This window comes from Leptosomus discolor, chromosome 1 (genome assembly GCF_034619465.1).
Source record: "Leptosomus discolor isolate bLepDis1 chromosome 1, bLepDis1.hap2, whole genome shotgun sequence".
Lineage (NCBI taxonomy): Eukaryota > Metazoa > Chordata > Aves > Leptosomiformes > Leptosomidae > Leptosomus > Leptosomus discolor.
In genome coordinates this window covers 9,925,950-9,943,886 of record NC_141391.1, presented here as the reverse complement: position 1 = coordinate 9,943,886, position 17,937 = coordinate 9,925,950, and the positions used below count along the sequence as shown (strand labels likewise).

Below are 17,937 nucleotides of genomic sequence, written 5' to 3'. Positions count from 1 at the left end.
TCCTCCTCTTCCTCCTCCTCTCGCTCTGGCAACGGCTCCCGCGCCGGGCGGCGGCGCCTGCGCAGCCGCGGCTGCCCGCTCTCCCCTTCCGCCGAAGCTTCGTGAAGATTCCGGAAGGCTCCGGCCGGCTCTTTCCGCTGAGGGAGCTGCCCGGTCCCCCGGCGCAGCGCGGCTTCCGGCTGCCGCCTCCCGCTCCGCCGGGCTCCGCTCTGCCGGCCGGTGCGGCAGGGAGCGCCGCCGGCCGCGCCGCCGCCATGTCGTTGCTCTGCTACAACCGGGGCTGCGGCCAGCGCTTCGACCCCGAAACCAATACGGAGGGTGAGAGCGGCGGGAGGAGGGGGAAGGGGGTGCGGGGTGCCTCCCTCACTGCCGTGTCCGTGTTCCCCCCCCCCCCCCCCCCCCCCCCAGCTTTGGCTTTGGAGGAGGTGCGGGAGGGCTTCTCGGGAGGGGGGGGATGTGGGTTACGAGGGATGTGCAGAGGAGATTTGGGGGGCGATCTGCGGCGTGCCCGCCGCGCTCTCTGTCCTCCCCGGGCGCCGAGCTGTCACCCAGGCCGCTGGGGGCGGTCAGCACTGAGGGGCCGGGAAAGCCCTGGCCTGCGGGGGGGGTGTCTGTCTGTGTGTCCTTCCCTCCCTCCCGCCTGTTATTGCAGGGTGCTGGTCCCGGCTCGCCTGTCCCTGGGGAAACTCGTGTTTTCCCGTGGCGCTCTCTGTCGCTTCGGGGGGGGGGGGGGGGGGGTAGTCCGGAGAGGGAAAGCGGTGCCGGGACTGGCTCCGCTGCGGGCGGCACCTGGGCAGCGAGACCTGTCCGGCGGGGAGCTGTGCCCTGGGTGCGGGCGGCGAGCCTGCCTCTGAGGTTCTTCGGTGATGGTAAAGCTGTTCCCAGCAGCATGAGGGAAAAGAGGCAGTGAGAAGCAGTTCTGAACGTTACTGTCATGTTCTAAAGGTGGAAACTGGAGGCCTTGAGCAACAGACGTTTTTCCTTTGAGGGCCTCTGGGGGTGTTGCATACATAGCAGTTATCAACTACTTTTTGATTTTTTTTTTTTTTTTAAATTGTAGTATGTAGGCTTGTAGCAGGTAGTTAAATGTATCTTGTGGTCTGTGTATGTCTGCTTTGCCAAGCACTGTGAGGTCTTGCAGTGTTTCCCCTATGTGTACTGAGAGTCCAGTACCTGGCAAAACACCTTTAAAGCGCTATCAGTTTAGGTTTCATAATTCCACGGAGGCTGCAAAGGGGTGATCTGAGTTTTCAGTGGGATTGCCCTCAGTTGGTTTGTAAAGTGACTCTGTTGGCTGAATTTCTCTAATGGCCTCTTTGCATTAGCTTAATTTTTAGTGATCCACAAGATTAGAAGTAGGCTGCATGTTCTAGCCTGTGCATATTCTGTGATTAAGAAGTGTGGCATAAAGTGTGTTTGTTTTTCTGAGCTAAATGTTTCCAAAGAGAGGGGCAGCATTTTGAGTAAGACTCACTAATGTTAGTAACAGGAAAAGCAGGCACGGTTGTGGAATGCTTCCATTTAGCGATCTTTTCCAAGAGCACCCCCTGCACCCCTTTGCCCCAAAAGACAAAGCAGACAGGGGCTTTTATACTAAAAAATCTCACTGGGGCTTCATGGTCTGTACTTGTGAAAATAACAGTTGTTTACCATGTATTTCTATGTTTGTGACCAAGTTGTAGCAGACTTGATCTGGTTGGCATGGCCCTACGCTAACTGCGTGGTGGTTGGATTGGGGAAAACAGCTTGTTGATATGAAGTTTGTTTCAGTAAGTGACTGGAACACTGATTGGAATTACTGTGTCCTAGACTAAGCAGTTCTAAAGGTGAACGTAGTTATTCACAGACCACTTCAGAAAACAGTTTGACATTTTCTGCGGATGTAGAGTGATTGTAACTTTGGTCATCCCTCAGCTTCACCAAGGTCAGTGGGATGATCGCTGCTTAGGCGTCTAAGTCCACGCTTAGCTGTGTATGGCTGTCAAGTTCAAATGTTTGTGTTTCAGAACTGTGTTTGGATTTACCTCTGAAATGTTGTGGGGATTAAAGCTAGTATATGTGTTAAACACCGAAATACTTATCCCTTTGATAAATTTTGCATTGATGTAATCCAATAGTTAAGTTTAGGCTAAATATATTAGGAAGTTTTCTTAAATCAAAATAGGTAGAAAATAAGGCCTTCTTGCCCCAAAGCAGTTCTGGATCTTTCAGGGTTTTTTTGCCTACATTCAGCCTGCAGTGTATTCCCGTGGTGGTGATTGATGTAAGAGGCCATTAATCTCTTCAGAATCTGATGACTGAAATAATATATGCATGTATTTTCTGTAGAAACTCTCATTGTTTCCAAAAAATGAGCAAGTGGCAACTGGCTGACATGAAGGACTGTATGCCTCTTAAAGAGAGGCAGAAAAAACAGCCTGAGGGAAAGCATTAAAGGTATGTCCTCACACTTGTGACTGAGTGCAGAGTTATGAATTCATCTGCGGCATGCCTGGCAAGGTACAAATTTCATATGCAGTTTAGATATGTTAATTACTAATTAATCCAGACTGTTAAAGACCTGTACAGCACCTGGCACAGAAGGTAGAACTTAACTTCAAAAGTGGTAGTAAGTTTGGGGATTATTTTTTTTTTTCCTGTGAATGACTTATTCACATTTCTAATCCATTTCAAGGCCAGGTCAAATTTTGCCGCTAATACTTTGTTACGAGGTAATATGTGCACACTTTGGCATAGGTTTGAAAGCAGTGCTGCTTAATGACAGTTGAAAAGATGGTGTGCAGAAACAGACTGAAATTGTGTATATCTGTTTGTCTCAATTTCTTCACTGTACTGCAACTTTTTTTTTTTGTTTAGGCTATAATTTGCCTCTTTCTTAATGCAGTTTGGTCCATTGCCAGAACAGAAGCACATACTCTTTTGTGTTTGTTTATACCCTTTCTCCTTAGGTCAAACTTAGTGATGCTGCACCCACAGGATAAACGTGATCACAGAGCTGATGAAAACTTACTTAATATATATCTGAGGTGATGTGAGTGAGAGATGTAGTTGCAAGAAATGATAGTGTGGATTTTTGGAATCTGCCTGCCCAGAGTCAGTTTTCTTTAAGCTTCTCTGGTCCCCACAGTTCAAACTTCGTTCCTGTTAAGTGCACCCCCTGATCTTCTGTCTTCGCCATGGCTTTCTGTTCCTCAGACTGAGCCTTTCTTTTCTTTGTGAACTATTTATAAGTTCTTGCCATACCACGGTTGTCCTGCTTTCTATGGGTTTTTTTCCAATACTGTGAGAAATTCAGTGGAATTAGCTTCCTAGCTTCAGCAACCACTTGGAGGTATCGACTTCCTCAAGGTGCTGGATGAAGTTCATCCGGTTTAATGGCCTGCCATTGCTTTGGGGCTGTAGAGCATAGCTTGTGAAGTACCGGAGTGTTTCCACAGGATAGCAGGTTGGTTTGCAAGTTATAGGCAGGTACCACATTCCTCAAGAACTTGACAGGATTTCGTTGTAATTACCTCTAAGTTTAAGTGACCTGTACCATTTTCTACTTTGACATTTAACAAAACGACTGATAAAGTGATTCAATGAGTAAGCAAGGTTGTAGCAGTGAGGTAAGAGCAGACAGCAGTGTGTGCATTGTGAGAGTGGATTGGCTTGGGTATGAAATCAGAATTTAAAAAAAAAAAAAGGAAAAAAAAAAACCCAGACAAACTGAAAATTTGTGGTACTTGCATCTCCAAAAATTATCTGAGTGTGAGAGAAAATGGCTTGCTTTGAAAAACCTTACATTTTTCCTGGTTAAGGGAAGATATTAATAGCAGTGGAGAGGTAACTTGTTTTTTTTGCAGTGAAGGATATAGAATAGCAACCAAAGGCTGGAATGTGAACTCAGACAAATCAGAAATAGAACGTGCTTTTAACTGCTGAGTGGCTATCAGTGTATCCAAAATTCCTGTTTTTCCACACCTAGTCTGAGATGAGATACGTTTATGGATGTTCACTTTACTCAGATAAGAGTTGTTTGACTCAGTAGGAGTGAAAACAAGTTGGTGTTTTACTGTCCTCTGGTACGCAGAACGGTCCGGCTGCTTAGTGGGTACGGCCCACTGCTGCTGCTTGAGGCGTTGCAGAGCTCCTTGCCTCAGCACCTTCGGTTGTTGAGCAGGTATGGCCCTCAGGAGGCAGCAGCAAAGCGGACTGTCACTTGCTCCTCCTGCGGAGAGGGCTGCAGGGAGCAAGGAGAAAAGGTTGGCCTTGGCCAGATGGACAAATAGATGCTTGTCGGTGTCTGAGTTGGGAGCTGGAGGGTAGCCACCCCGAGCTAATGGATCATAAGGTGGTTTTGGTCTCTAAAAGCGTTGCACTGATTAGCAGCACCTCTCTCTTTTAAAGCCACGTGCTTGTGAGGGATTAGAAATGCTTATTTAAGTCGTCTGATTTAGAAATAATCTTTGCTGCAAACAGAGCTTAGTTTTACTACCATGGTGCTTGTGATGGCATACTTTTGGAAAAAAATAACCACTACTTTTATTTTTATTTGATTTAGCAGAGAAGTCCTGGGCTCTTTACATAAAATAACCACAGGGTTTTTTTCTTCAGTTTTCCTGTGAGGTTTACCAGCATCAGCTTTTTGTCCTGAAGCTGAAGGAGTTGGTAGAAGTTCATGGATATGTTTATAAGTCCTGCTGAAGGACTAATGTCCCAAAACTTGTGCCTTTTAAGTTAAGGTGCGAATGGATGTCTGTCAGGCTATATTAGTGCCTTAGACTTAAGCACTGAATATAGAATTAAAGAAAATTATACTAAGCAAGATTTCTTAAAAATCTACATATTTATAAAAAATAAAACCAACAAAATTTGTTGGGTTTTTTTTTTGCCTGTAATATCTGTAGGCAGATTACTAATAAAAGTATTTATCACTTTTCTCTTTGCTTCCTATTATGCACATTGCGATATTTTTCACTCTTCTGGTTTATGGGGGCTTACTGTAAAAATTCTTACTGTTTGTGTCACTCTTAAATTTAGCTAACAACAAGAAAAATTCTGTTTAAAGGCTAAAAGATAGCTAGTGTTTTCCATCAGGTCATTATAGTATTATCCATGCAATGTATGTCAAAGAGAAGTTATATAATCAAAGCAATTATGTTAACTTGAACAAATACAGAATTAAAAAAGGAACAGTTGCTACATAAAAAGCTGTAATGTTGATAAACATCTATGCATATAAGCATTTCCCTTAATGGAAGTTGTGTTTCAGTGTAGTGATTGTACAGAACCTATTAATAATTAATAGTATTGACACGTCTGTATTGTGTATGTGGAAGACTAGCCTTTGGGTTTGAGTCCTTAAGTGACCTAGGATGCAGCAAACATTGGAAAAAGAACAAGCTAATTATCATGGATAAAATAATGAACTCAGGATTTGTGTTAAGAGAGTTTTTTAGCAGAACACTTCTAGATAGAAAGCCTGGATCAGGTGGAAATAGAGATATTTGGTGCTGTAAACCAGTATTTTATGTCTGTTGAGTGGCCACAGGATTACCAGTAAGGACTGATTATTGATGAAGGCAAGGGGTGGTCCATGGAAAGTTGACTTGCTCTGTATGGAAGTAGAAGTTTGTCTTAGATGCCTGCTTTCTGGTTTGTGTTGTATAATACAGAAGAAAAAAATCTTGATTACTTAGGTTTAATATATGCACTCAGAAAGATTGTTCTGTGGAGTCTGTATTTTCCTTCATAATTATGTGCACGTGGGGAAGTGAGACAGCTCATGGCAGACATGAATTGCAAGTGTGAAATTTTTGCTGGATTTGTGATCAGATGAATAAAGATTCGTGGTATGCCTGAATGTTAATAATAGTCATTTTCTTCTAGATTCATGCACGTATCATCCAGGTGTGCCAGTCTTTCATGATGCTCTCAAGGTAAGTATGCAACTATCCTTTTAAATCTTACCTTTTTTCCCATGTATGCGAAATGGTATGCTTGGTTTTTTTCCTGTTAATTCCAAATCTTTCAGTGTTACAGAATCTGGTGTTCAGCCTATCACGTTTTGAGCAACCCCATGAAATTAGAAAAACACACTTACTCAAACCTGAGGAAGAAATTAAAAACTGTACTCATATGGTCTAAATGTCATGCAAATTTGTATGACCTGTGTTTCCTATTGATTGACTTTAGGTGTCTCATTTAATTAGGTCCTCTGAATAGGTCGGTGGAGGCGTTGAGAGTTGTCATACTCTTTCAGTTAATTAACCTGCTTGGAATTCAAACAAGCTGCTTGTGGTCTTGTGTGGCAAGAGCACTAATGTGTCCGTGACGTTTGCCTACTGTAAAAATAATGGTGTTCTGTTACTGGCCAGATGAGAATGCTGGTTACGTTGGGCCTGGTCACTCACACCTCTGATGCAGCAGTCCAGAATTCGTGGGCTACATCTTCAGTAGTGAATTAAATATGCCTGTGACTGGTCTCCAGTGCTTAGGCCAACTGCATAGCCCGTGTTCCTTATATTGAACTGTTTTCCTGCTTCAGGAGCTACTGGATGCATCCAAAGTGCCTTCAGGGAATTATCTGAGACACTACGATCATCCTAGAATTTAGTTGTGTATGGTCAGAAATCTGATGTCCAGAAATGGAGCCTGGCGCTGTTTACTGTATGAATACAGATGTAGCCTGAGGGACCTTTCTTAGGACTCCAAACTGCTATTTAAGCCAGCTCTGGGGCGAGCATGTCTTGGTATGTGGGAACTGCTTCTACTGGCCGTGTGTCTCATCCCTGTCCCATCATGTGGTGGCTTTTGGGCTCATGTGCTGGGCAGCATGTTTTCTGTGAGCTCTTAATCGCATTGCAGTACGGGACTGTGGAATCGGCCATTGTGTGCTGCTGGCACGTTGGGACAGATGCCGTTAGATCAAATACAATACAGTTACGTAAACTATGGCAACTTTTGTACAAAATTAAAGTTTCACTCATAACGTGGTACATGAAACTTTTGCCTAATTATAAAGACAGAAATTATAGTTACCTCAAAAGCTTGTGTTTACTCCCTCTTTCTCTTGTATACACGCTGTTTGTGAAACAAGTACGACTTTCCCCCTTCTCCTTAGCCTATCTCTTGGCCTAATTAAAAAATTATCATAGTTTTGTATGAGCAGTTTTCTTCCTGCTATGAATTTTAGATAATCTTAAGTGGGCAGAGTGAACATTTTGTCTCCTTGACTGTGGAAATAGTTGATATTTTGAGGATGTTTTAGAACCATCTGCCTAAAACTCGTTGTGTTGCACTGCTTAAGCTCTCAAAGCAGTAGTGCATTTATGAGTCTGTTGCCTTTAGTAAGGTTCTTTAAGTTCTAAGATACATTATGCACAGTGACAAGATAATTTTCTCTAAAATCGGATTTCTGGGTTATATAATGAAAAATGCGGTTGATTGATGTGGTTGGATAGATGGCTATGCAGTGCAGCCAGCCAGCTTTCTGGTGGGAAATAAACAGTTGAAAGACTTGACTAGTGTTCAAGGTGGGAAAAAATCTTCATCATTTTGGGAAGGGGGCCTGTACATTCTGCCATGAGCGAGCCTAGTCTTAAGTATAGTATTTGCTTGGTTTGCTTACATGTTACTTTATGAGATAAAGTAGCATTTCTACTTTCTGTTGTACAGAGTGGGCACTAACTTGTCATGGAAATACTGCCTCACGTTTCCCGAACTTTCTGATTAAGGCAGTGTTGAGTGAGCTAGAAATGGCAGGTGTACCGGGTTTCTCTGGCTTTTAAAAATGCAAATAATGATAATATTGTCCAAAGAAGGGATGAAAATAATCTCCAATCATGATGTGCTGCATCTTGTCAAGGAATATAATCAGTCCTTTGCTTTTTATAAGCCACTTAAGGTAGTCATGCTTGTTTTGTTTTTATTCCAAAATGTTTATAGGGTTGGTCATGTTGTAAGAGAAGAACAACAGACTTTTCTGACTTCTTAAGCATTGTGGTATGTACTCATGATTATTTACAATTTTTATACTGGTCAAATGACACTGATCAATATTAAATGGTACATATGCTTACATGTTTAAAATGTGCATACTTGCATTCAGCTGTCTTAAATCTTGCATGCACTATTTTTTCTTGATATAGTGTTGAAGTCGGGGCTCATTTTCAAGCTTGTGATTGTAATTAGTTCTATCAAAACCTATTTAGATGCTTGTTTACAATGAGGGAAAGTCAATGGGTTTTGTTTCTTTGCTTGATTACAGAAAGTATGTGTTTTTCTTTAATGTATGTCCGAATGAAGATATTTTCCACTGTAGTTGTAGGATTTCCTTTGCAGCCAGTGTTTAGAGCAAGCTGAAGAAGTAAATCAAGAAAACTTGTTGCAGTTTTTGGCAATTGTTAATTGTGCACACAAACCACACTGCATACGTATAAACATATGCTTTCCACAACAGGGCTGTACAAAGGGTCTCCATAACAGTGAGAAACCTCCTGAGCCTGTTAAACCAGAAGTCAAAACTACCTCTGAACGAAAGGAGTTAGCTGAACTGAAACCCAAGTTTCAAGAACATATAATTCAGGCACCAAAACCATTGGAAACAATTAAAAGGCCAAGGTACAGTATATGAAACTTAAGTTTTGCCAAATTTGTGGTCAATTGGCCAAGTTAAGGCTTGTTTGGTTATTTAGATTTACACATTTCATATAGTGTAAAAAGTCCCAAATTAACTTTAAAAGAGTTTGGGTTTGGTAGCACTGATGATGTAATCTTAAGCCTCAAAATGAGATAGAAGAATTCTGGTTAGGACAAGGTAGTACTGGATCTCTCAGCATTTAGCTTCACAGTAAACAGAACTTGCAGTCTAAAGCCTTGTTGCTTAGAGGCCACTAGCAATTGTGTTTAGTGTGTGAAGCAGTCCTAAAAAGTAGTATTAGAGAGCTTGTATTTAGAGTCCTTAGTCTTTCTGATTGATTTTTATTGTTGTAAGTATTTAGGATTTCCTGTTGAAAGCAGAGTCTGCCTTCTGACTTTCTAGTCTGTTTTTTCATAAACAGTAAGAATTGGCATTTACAAATCCAGTTTGTTGATTTCTTGTTGTAAGGGGGGGTTGGAGAGGAAGAGCCTTATAGCAAGATTACAAGTTACTACTTTGTGGCCTTTTGCAAGTTATTTTTGATGAAGCTGACATGAATACGTGGACTTTTTTTTTTAGCCCGGATGAGCCAATGACAAATTTGCAGCTGAAAGTGTCAGCTTCCTTGAAGCAGGCACTAGATAAACTGAAACTGTCATCAGAAAATGAAGAGAAAAAAGGTGAGGATCTGGGAAGGTTAATTAGGTAAATGGTGCTAATTGTCACAACTAAATGAAATACTATTTTTTGTTTTGTTTCTGAAGTGATTGTTTCATGTAATTATGTTCTTGTTCTTAATAATCTGGGACATACCTTCCAGCCTGGGAAGTTTAAATGTGAACGATGTGGTGACTTGGGTGTTAGGAGCAGTATGTTGCCATTAAAATTATTTGAACTGCCTGTTTTGTAAGATTTCGTGGTTAGAATGGGCCTGATGGGAACATCCATTCCTGAATATGTGACTGAAAGAGTTCCCAAGAAATGAACTCTACTCCTGTGTTATTGAAAACACGTTGTCATATAAAGCGTTTCATAAACTGGTGAAATTCCTCTGAAAACTAGTTGGTTCTCTCTCATCTGTTTTTCCTCTTTTTTTTTTTTTGGGGGGTTTTTTGGGGGGTTTTTTTTGGGGTTTTTTTGGGTTTTTTTGTTTTTCCCTCTGCCCAGAGTTTATTTGGAATTTGGTTCCAGGACTGCACTGCTCCTTAAGAGACACTGTCTAATTTCAGCCTACATTTGTGGCTATTTTATGCTCTTTTTGTCTTGTGCCAAAACTGTCATTTAGCTCTTCTTTCTGCTTGGTATCCAGGTTCATTCCTTGCTTGTATCTATAGACAGCAGTTAGAGCCTTTTACCTCCTTAGTCTTACAAAACCAAACAAGATGAGTGATTGTTCTCTTCCCATATGACTGTAATAATCCCCTTCATCAATTTTTTTTTTCCCCACTTAAAACAGTGTAATGGTATAGAACCTAGACTCTGATGCATAGATAATACAAATAATTTTGGAATTTTGCTTAATTTCTGTTTCTTTGTACCTTTCTGGCAGACTTCAGTGCCAGGCAGAAAATAGCTTGAGAGGTTGTTTTTTTTTTTTTTTTCTAATCTATTCCTTAGCTCATTTGAATTCTCAAAATATTTAGTACATTATACAATTTAGTTTCTGCTTTCTATAATGTGATTCTGTTTACAGAGGAAGACAGTGATGAAATCAAGATTGGGACGGCATGTAAAAATGCAGGCTGTTCAAAAGTAAGTGGTTCAATTCCACTCGCAAACCCAGCTGCTAAACTCTGAAATGCACAGTTTTGTTTTCCTTTCCTGTGCAACAGGTTTGTTTAGAATTGGCACAAAGTCCATCAGGTTTAATGAATGCACGTTTGATAACACACTTAAGCATGGACAAATGTGGGCTGTTTTGTACTGTGCGTGCAGTTAGGTCTAAGATTATTTTTTTGAAGCCTGTCCTGAACTTCTAACTAGCAAGCTTGCCAAACCCATGATACTGACGTGTTTCAACTTAAAATGTTACATATAGTATTGGTGAGAGGTGGCTTATTGATATGCTTGAATTGCTCTTGATAATCTGTGTATAGGTCAGAAGCATCTGCAGATCCTCTCAATTAATGCGTCCTGCCAGAAGAACCCACAAAGAAAATGTTTCAACACCTCTAGCATCAAAATTAGTCTTTATATTACACAGTCATGTGAACTGGAAGTTTTTTACACTGGCACCCTTGTGTTGTACGGAACAGGACAGTAGGATTTAAATAGGTATTTCACTGGACGTCTGACAGGTTTTGCATTTCCTACTGGAACTGTGGTGGGAGGAGAACTCACAGCAGGCTCTTGGTTGTGTCAGGAAGAACTGATCTGAGGTTCAGTGGCAGAGTTGTATATCCTTTTGAGAAACCGTGTGTTTTATGAATGATAAACTTAATTTATTTTCCACTTAAGTACTTTTTTTCTCGGAGTAGTCAAGAGTATTTTTAAAGATAGATATCTCTGAGAGTCTAAAGTGACCTTTATGAGCGTAGATCGTGTCACTATTGATGTATGCCGTTGAACTAACCTTGTTAAAAGGAGTGGCAGGGAACCTTCTGTGAATGAAGATGGAACTGTTACTTGGCAGAGCTATGGCAAGCCATTAGACCGAAATTACTTATGCAAAAGCTCTGTAGTGCTTTGTCCAGTGTTTCTGTTGTGGGATGTGGTTTGTTTTTTTTCCTCTGCTCCTCATCCTGTAACAGTGACGCGCTTTAAATGTTTTGTTTTACTAGACATACGAAGGACCACACAGCACAGAAGAAGTATGTATATACCATTCTGGTGTACCTATATTCCATGAAGGGTTAGTATTCAGTTAACTTTGATTTTTTTAATTAGTCTGTTATGTGTTGCTGCTTTCTTTGTAGATGTTTCCTTGTTTTCGTTCTGTGTTTCTTCTGCAGTCAAAAATGGCAATGCTTGAGGAGGGTTTGCTAAATGAACAGTAATATTGCATAAAAGAAAGATCTTAAGTATTCACAGTAAATAGTGTCCTAAATGTTGTTTGTTAATTACTTTGCGAACTTTCAAGGATGAAGTATTGGAGCTGTTGTAAAAGAAAAACATCTGACTTCAATACATTTTTAGCTCAAGAAGGCTGCACAACGGGAACCCACATATGGACTAAAAAGGATGCGGTAAGTAGCATGAACGTTGCGTTCTGTAGCTGGCCATTCTGAATTTTGAGTGCTGAAATGTCCTTAGTAGCTTGGTTGAGTTATTACTGTAGTTGAGCTCTTACAGGTCGCTGCCTCTGCAGTAATACGGAGGATATTATGCGCTGCATGACAACAGAGAAAAGGAGTTTGAAGTAATCTGTGGTAGAAGTATCCTTGCAAGAGAGCACAACCTTTCCTTTTAGTGATACGTGTAGTATCACTGTTTTATAGTAAAAGTGCTTTGGGCAAATTTGGAAAAGAAAAAAAGCAGTCTCTTTGTTAGTTAAGAAGGTCTACAGTATTCCGCATAGAATATATGCCATGTATATTACTCTAAAATAAGATTATTATAAGTCTTTCCTCCCCTAAAGACCGTGAAGAGAACAGCTGTACATGTTCTGCAGTAAAATAGCTATACTTCCAGTTCCATTCGGAGTAGTTGAGTTGTTGTTTAGGTAGGGATGGCAGGGCAGATGAGGTTGGTGAGGTTCCATGGGTGGGGTTGGAAGGGTCTCTTTCTGTCTAATGTTGATTCTGTGTACAGGTCTGAATATTTTTCTGATCTGAATCTTAATTGAGTGGTTTGGTTTGGCTCCCAAATATATCTGTAAAACAAACACAGAGAGAGCATCTGTTTAGTTTGTAGGTATTTCATGGCAATGGTGGGAGCAAACTCCAGAATTACAAGGTGAAAAATATTTCCATCGAGGTTTTAAAAAAATTCTTAGAGAATATTATAGAACGTAATAATGGAAATGAACACTTCCTTCAAAAACATTAGCTGGTCACGTGGGGTCAGGTGAACCAAAATTCTCATTACGAATATATTGTCTACTGCTGAGGGAAAATGGGTTTGATACTGCAAACATCAGTAACATTTAATAGGAGAAAACAAAAATATATTCTAGAAAGTGTGGTTCTGTTACCTCACTCTACAGTAGTGACTTCACAAGTCCTTCCTTTAAGTCATGGAATTGCTTCTTGCTTTTAAGATGTATGCTTGTGTTTAAGAATTAATTTCAAATACAGAAAGGAGGGACTTAAAAAAAAAAAAACCCTGAAATTGTGAGCCTAAAGCGGGAGAGCTTCTTGTAAAGAATTTACCCTGATGTTAAGAAACGATGTGTGTATTTAGTGTGTGTGTGTATTGAATTAATGGGCTAATGGGTTTTTTGATTTTACCTTGTTGTTGTTTGGGGTTTTTTCACCTTGTATTTTTCCTGAGAGAACAGAGGGAAATATTCAATCATTTTCTTCAGTAATATGAAAGTTTCTTGAAGTTCTGGCTTTCTTTTTTCTTTGTTCTGTTCCTTTCTACAACGTGCTGGATAACTGTAGTCTTGGAAAGGAAGTTAATCCAAGAAGTAACCTTTTTTCATGGTGGTTGTTGCTGGGGTTTTTTTTTTAGGGTTGTGGGGTCTTTTTGTCCCGGTTTCTTACTGTAGTCTCTCTCATCAGCATTGGTTTTCTTGCTTCTACTGTTTGTCAGGGACCAGTAGCTGAAATATTTAGTAAGAAAAGATGTAAATGCAGTCTTGCAGTCGCCTCTGAACATGAAATCTGGTCCTTTGTTAGCTATGCTTATTGGCTGTTAAAATAGTCCTGGGCTTTTATCCTAATTACTCTTGTAAAAATACTCCTGAATGCAATTTTAAGTCTTTTCTGTACCTTTTTCCTTATATAGGGTAAGAAAGTAGTTCCATGCAGGCATGATTGGCACCAGACTGGAGGAGAAGTGACTATTTCTGTATATGCTAAAAACTCTGTTCCTGATTTGAGTTACGTAGAAGCCAATAGCACAATGGTGAGTATCGACCTTAAGATGTAATTTTTAATATTTTTTTAATTCTTACAGCAGCTTGAAGTTAGGAAAATCTGACTTCTGCTTTATTTACAAGGCAGAGGTAGCATAAGAATCTTTTTTGAGTAACAGCTTTTTCTTGCCATTTGTGTTTGTTCAAGTATGTATAGCTTTTTTTTTCCCTTCTGTTTGGACATCTGTGCTTTCGTGTGGGTTTTTTTAAAGCTGCAATATAATATGTCCAAAAAAAAAAAAAACCACTTTAATTTGGCTTTGCAGTTAAAACCAGAGTGTGATGGATTTGCATCACTGTATGTGTAAATAATTAGAGATTCATCATTTAATTGTATTTGGCTTATTGTAACCTAATATCAGTCTTCACGGTATGCAGTTTCATGGCTTCTAATATTAACCAAGTATTAAAATGCTTCTCTGATTTCTTAATCACACATTTGGAGAGAATGATACAGCCTCTAGGATGTATAATGGCCACTGTTGATTATGATACTGCATCAGAATCTCTTAGAATAGATTCTCACTTCTGTGTCTGAAGGACAATTTGATCACTTTACTCGTTGTAGGATCTGAGCCCTCATGTGATGTATTTTGCTTAAACATACTTCAGGTATCAAATGTTTTATTAGCCTGACAACATTTTCTGATGTTTTTTCCCCGTTCAGTTAAATATCCATATTGTATTTGAAGGAGAAAAAGAATTTCATCGCAATGTGAAGTTATGGGGAGTAAGTATAAAAATAATTTTTCTATTTGGAAAAAAAGAAAAAACCCACAACAACAGCAAAAAAAAAACAAACCCTCAGCTTCTTGTCTTTCAGAACAGTTTCTTTTTCCTCATTACTCTGGTTATTGAAAGAAATTCAGTTGCATGTCATTCGGTAATTACATTTAAATCTGAATCTAATGCCCCAAGTGATCAGGTATGCAATCATAGTTGGTGCTGCTTTGAGCTGAAGGTGACCTCCTGAGGTCCTTTCTGATCCCAGCATCATGACAGTGATGTTGCAGAAAACCCTTGACGCTGTGTAGCTGCAGGCTTATGTGTGTGTGAGACCAACGTGTATGTTACATACACAGAGGTGTATGTTTGTAGTTTGGGAAGGGGAGAGGGCTGACCCTCCTAGAAAATGGAGGGGGCCCCATCTGCCTAAAGCAGAAATTTAGGGATAAGGTGCTATTCCTACCTGAATTCCCAAGCATCTAGCAGTCTGTTTCTTACATTGAAATGTGAAACATGTTTTCTGTTCTAGGTAATCGATGTAAAGAGGAGTTACGTGAACATGACTGCTACAAAGATTGAGCTTACTATGAGAAAAGCAGAGCCCCTATTATGGGCAAGTCTGGAATTACCGGTATCCAACACACAACAGAAAAAAGAGAATTCAGATCAATAATGATTCCAAGAGACAAGTTATTTCCCATGATGAAGTGGTGACTTGCTACTGTAATCAAATATTTAACTTTTATATAGATTTTTTTTTTTTTAATGCTAGATCACATGTTCCATTCTACAAAGAAATTTGACGCACAGTAAATGGGGGTGTAAGCTTGAAGGGCAATAGCTATTTCTGCTCTTGCTCCCATGAGTGTATTTATTCTAGTTGGAGTGTCTCCATGGGGATTTAGAGTAAAAGAGTTGTTGCCCTTTGCTTACAACCTTACCTACCATGCACTGACTGTCCAAATAGACGTGTTCTCAGGCCCCTGCATGTTAATTCAAGTGTTCAGTTTAGACTGGATCTACTGGGTAGCACGTGTAGCTACAGTGCTGAAGCATACTGTAGTACAGACACAAAAATTTGAGTTTGACATGATTAGCATGCAATTCTACATCTAGAATAAAAAGGTGCATAAACATAAATATGAAAGAACATTTGTTTGTAGACTTTGTTTTTGTCTTCTGAAATTTGAGGTTTGTTTCTTTACCTTTTGGCTGTGCAGGGATGGAATAAACGGTATTCTGCTAAGGATTTCAGTACTTTCTGACTCCTTGCTGTCTTTCATATGTAAAAGCAGGAGATCAGATTAAAATAAAAACAAAGTGGTCAAGAGAGGATTTTTTATTTATTGTTTTTTCACTCCTGTACCTTTGGTATTTGAATTGTGAAATAAGAAAGTAAATGGGCGGTGAAATGGATGAATAACAGGAGGCTGTTGTAAAATTACCAAGGTGCTGTATGTACTGGACAGTCTTTAGGACAGAATATACGTTCTACAACATTCAAAATGATGATCTGTTTTTCAAAGTAGGTGGATACGTGTAGTAGGAGAAGCCAGTGCACACTGTAGGTGTCTCAGGAAAATTATTTCCATGTAGATATGCATAATAGCTCTTGTTTGTGAGGATGGTAACTAAGGACTAAATTTATCTACAGGACAAATCTTAGGAGAAACAAACAACAAGCTTTAAAATGTCTGTCTCAATTCATAATTGTACCTTTGAATTAACAAACTTTAAAAATATTATTTCTTTTGAATAGCGTAAGCAAAAGACTGTAATTGGAAATCAAGACCTTATTTTTGTTTTCAGTTCTCCATCAGTAAAGATTTGTGGCTGGAAACAGGGTAGTTTTGAAGATGAGACTTTTATCCAAGCAGCAGCACGTGCGGTAATGTTGCTTTCTCTTTCTGTTTGAAAGAGTTTCTTAATTTTGGGTTGCAGCTGAAAGAAAAACAGTGTTTTCCTATATAAACCATTTAAAAAGGTGCAGCATTATTTATTGTGCCAGAACTTACACACGTAAACAGGCAGTCCTGTGGACTGTTGAAATGTGTGGATGCTCATCTGCCTACCTTGGCAGACCTGGAATAAGGCCAGAAGAAACACAGAACGTAGTAAAGGCATTCCCAAGATAGGTACGGGTTTCTAAGAATCTTGCAGGTTTCCAGCAGGTATAATTTGACTTGAGCTCAGAGTTCTGTCTCTAGCAGTACTTGAAATCCTACTTCATGCTTAAAGTGGTAGGAAATACGTTACCAAAGAAACCATCCCCAAACACCAAGGGAGTAACACCAGTGCTGTATATATGAAATCTCTTTGGTGCTTCTTTACCTTCATTTCAAGATCCTGTTTTCTTATTGACTTGGAGGGAGTGTGGTTTCTTCCTCCCTTGGGCCCCTATTAGAAGCTCCAGCTCTAAGTTCTGCCTGAAAGATTCTATTAACTTCTAATAATGCCTTTTTTTAATTAAATTTGAAAGTGTCAGGTGCTGTGAGGTGATAGGGGAAAAGCTTACAAAAATGTATGCTTGCAAATGATCCTCTAAATATTGAACAAATTATCCCTGATGTGTCCTGAACCGACAAGTAGAGCTTTTATTAGTATAACACTGAGAACCATCACTTCGGTGGATGAAAAACTTGAGAGAGCTGTAGCTACCAGCGTGCCATCTGTGGTTTTGTGTGCAGAGCTCTGAACTTGGACAGCAAAATGAGCAATGTTTAAATGCTAGGATGAAGCTCCTCTTTAACAAGCAAGTTCAAATGTGTGTCTATCCATATAGATATATAAATACATTAAATATGTTTTCCACGTTTTTTAAACATTATTTTCAATTTATTTGCATCCTCACATGCAGTAGGTTTACGTCATGTAAAATCCATTTTAAAGCACTACGAGGGAAATGGAGTTTCTTGGGAAAACAGGATTTCTGGTTTTAAGCAAGTCATATTCTCCCATAGTATGCTAAATGCTAACTGGAGAGCAATGTGGATGAATGGGCCCTCTGCTGTTAGTGCCGCGGGCTCTGGGAGCCCCTAGCTTTTGTTAGGCTCTTTCAACCTCCCTTCTGCTGGTAGCTGGGTCCACTTGGCCATAAGTAGAAGAAAGCTCCTGTAAATGTGGTCCTTAGTTCTGCTTTTTGCTTCTTATTCATTCCTCCTGCTCTCCTCCTGTTGTTCATACTTTCAGCACAAAATTAAAGATACTTCAGGAGTTCCGTAATGACTTTGCCCATCAGTGGCAATAAAACCACTTTTAAAATTCACCTCTTTAAAAATGTAGGCAAACAACAACAACAGCAAAAAAAAAAAACCCCGAGCTTTGATCAGGCAAGAAGGTGTAGGTCTTACAAATAATACCCTAGTTTTCTGTGGCCTGTGCTGTGTTTCCAAATAAAAGGTTGCACTTTCAGACGGTGCAGACTGCCATGAGGCTCCTGTTGACCGGCAGGGATTCGTAGCAGCTTTATGTAACCGTAGGTCTGCACCCGTCATCGAGCTGCCAGGGCTGCGTCGCTGAGGCTGAGCCTTTGGAGCAGTTGCTCAGAACAGGCTTCGACACAGCAGTG

At 40.1% G+C, this 17,937-nt stretch overlaps 1 protein-coding gene across 1 annotated transcript; it reads left to right on the top strand.

Moving 5' to 3' along the window:
- The first annotated feature begins 254 nt into the window (after positions 1–254).
- CHORDC1 (cysteine and histidine rich domain containing 1) lies at positions 255–17,661 on the top strand. Its single transcript, XM_086475889.1, has 11 exons — positions 255–318; positions 5,872–5,921; positions 7,930–7,986; positions 8,444–8,604; positions 9,203–9,303; positions 10,317–10,375; positions 11,404–11,474; positions 11,703–11,808; positions 13,514–13,633; positions 14,311–14,373; positions 14,899–17,661. The coding sequence occupies exons 1-11, from the start codon at positions 255–257 to the stop codon at positions 15,040–15,042; spliced, it is 996 nt and encodes a 331-aa protein (XP_086332015.1). The 3' UTR covers positions 15,043–17,661.
- The last annotated feature ends 276 nt before the right edge of the window (positions 17,662–17,937 follow it).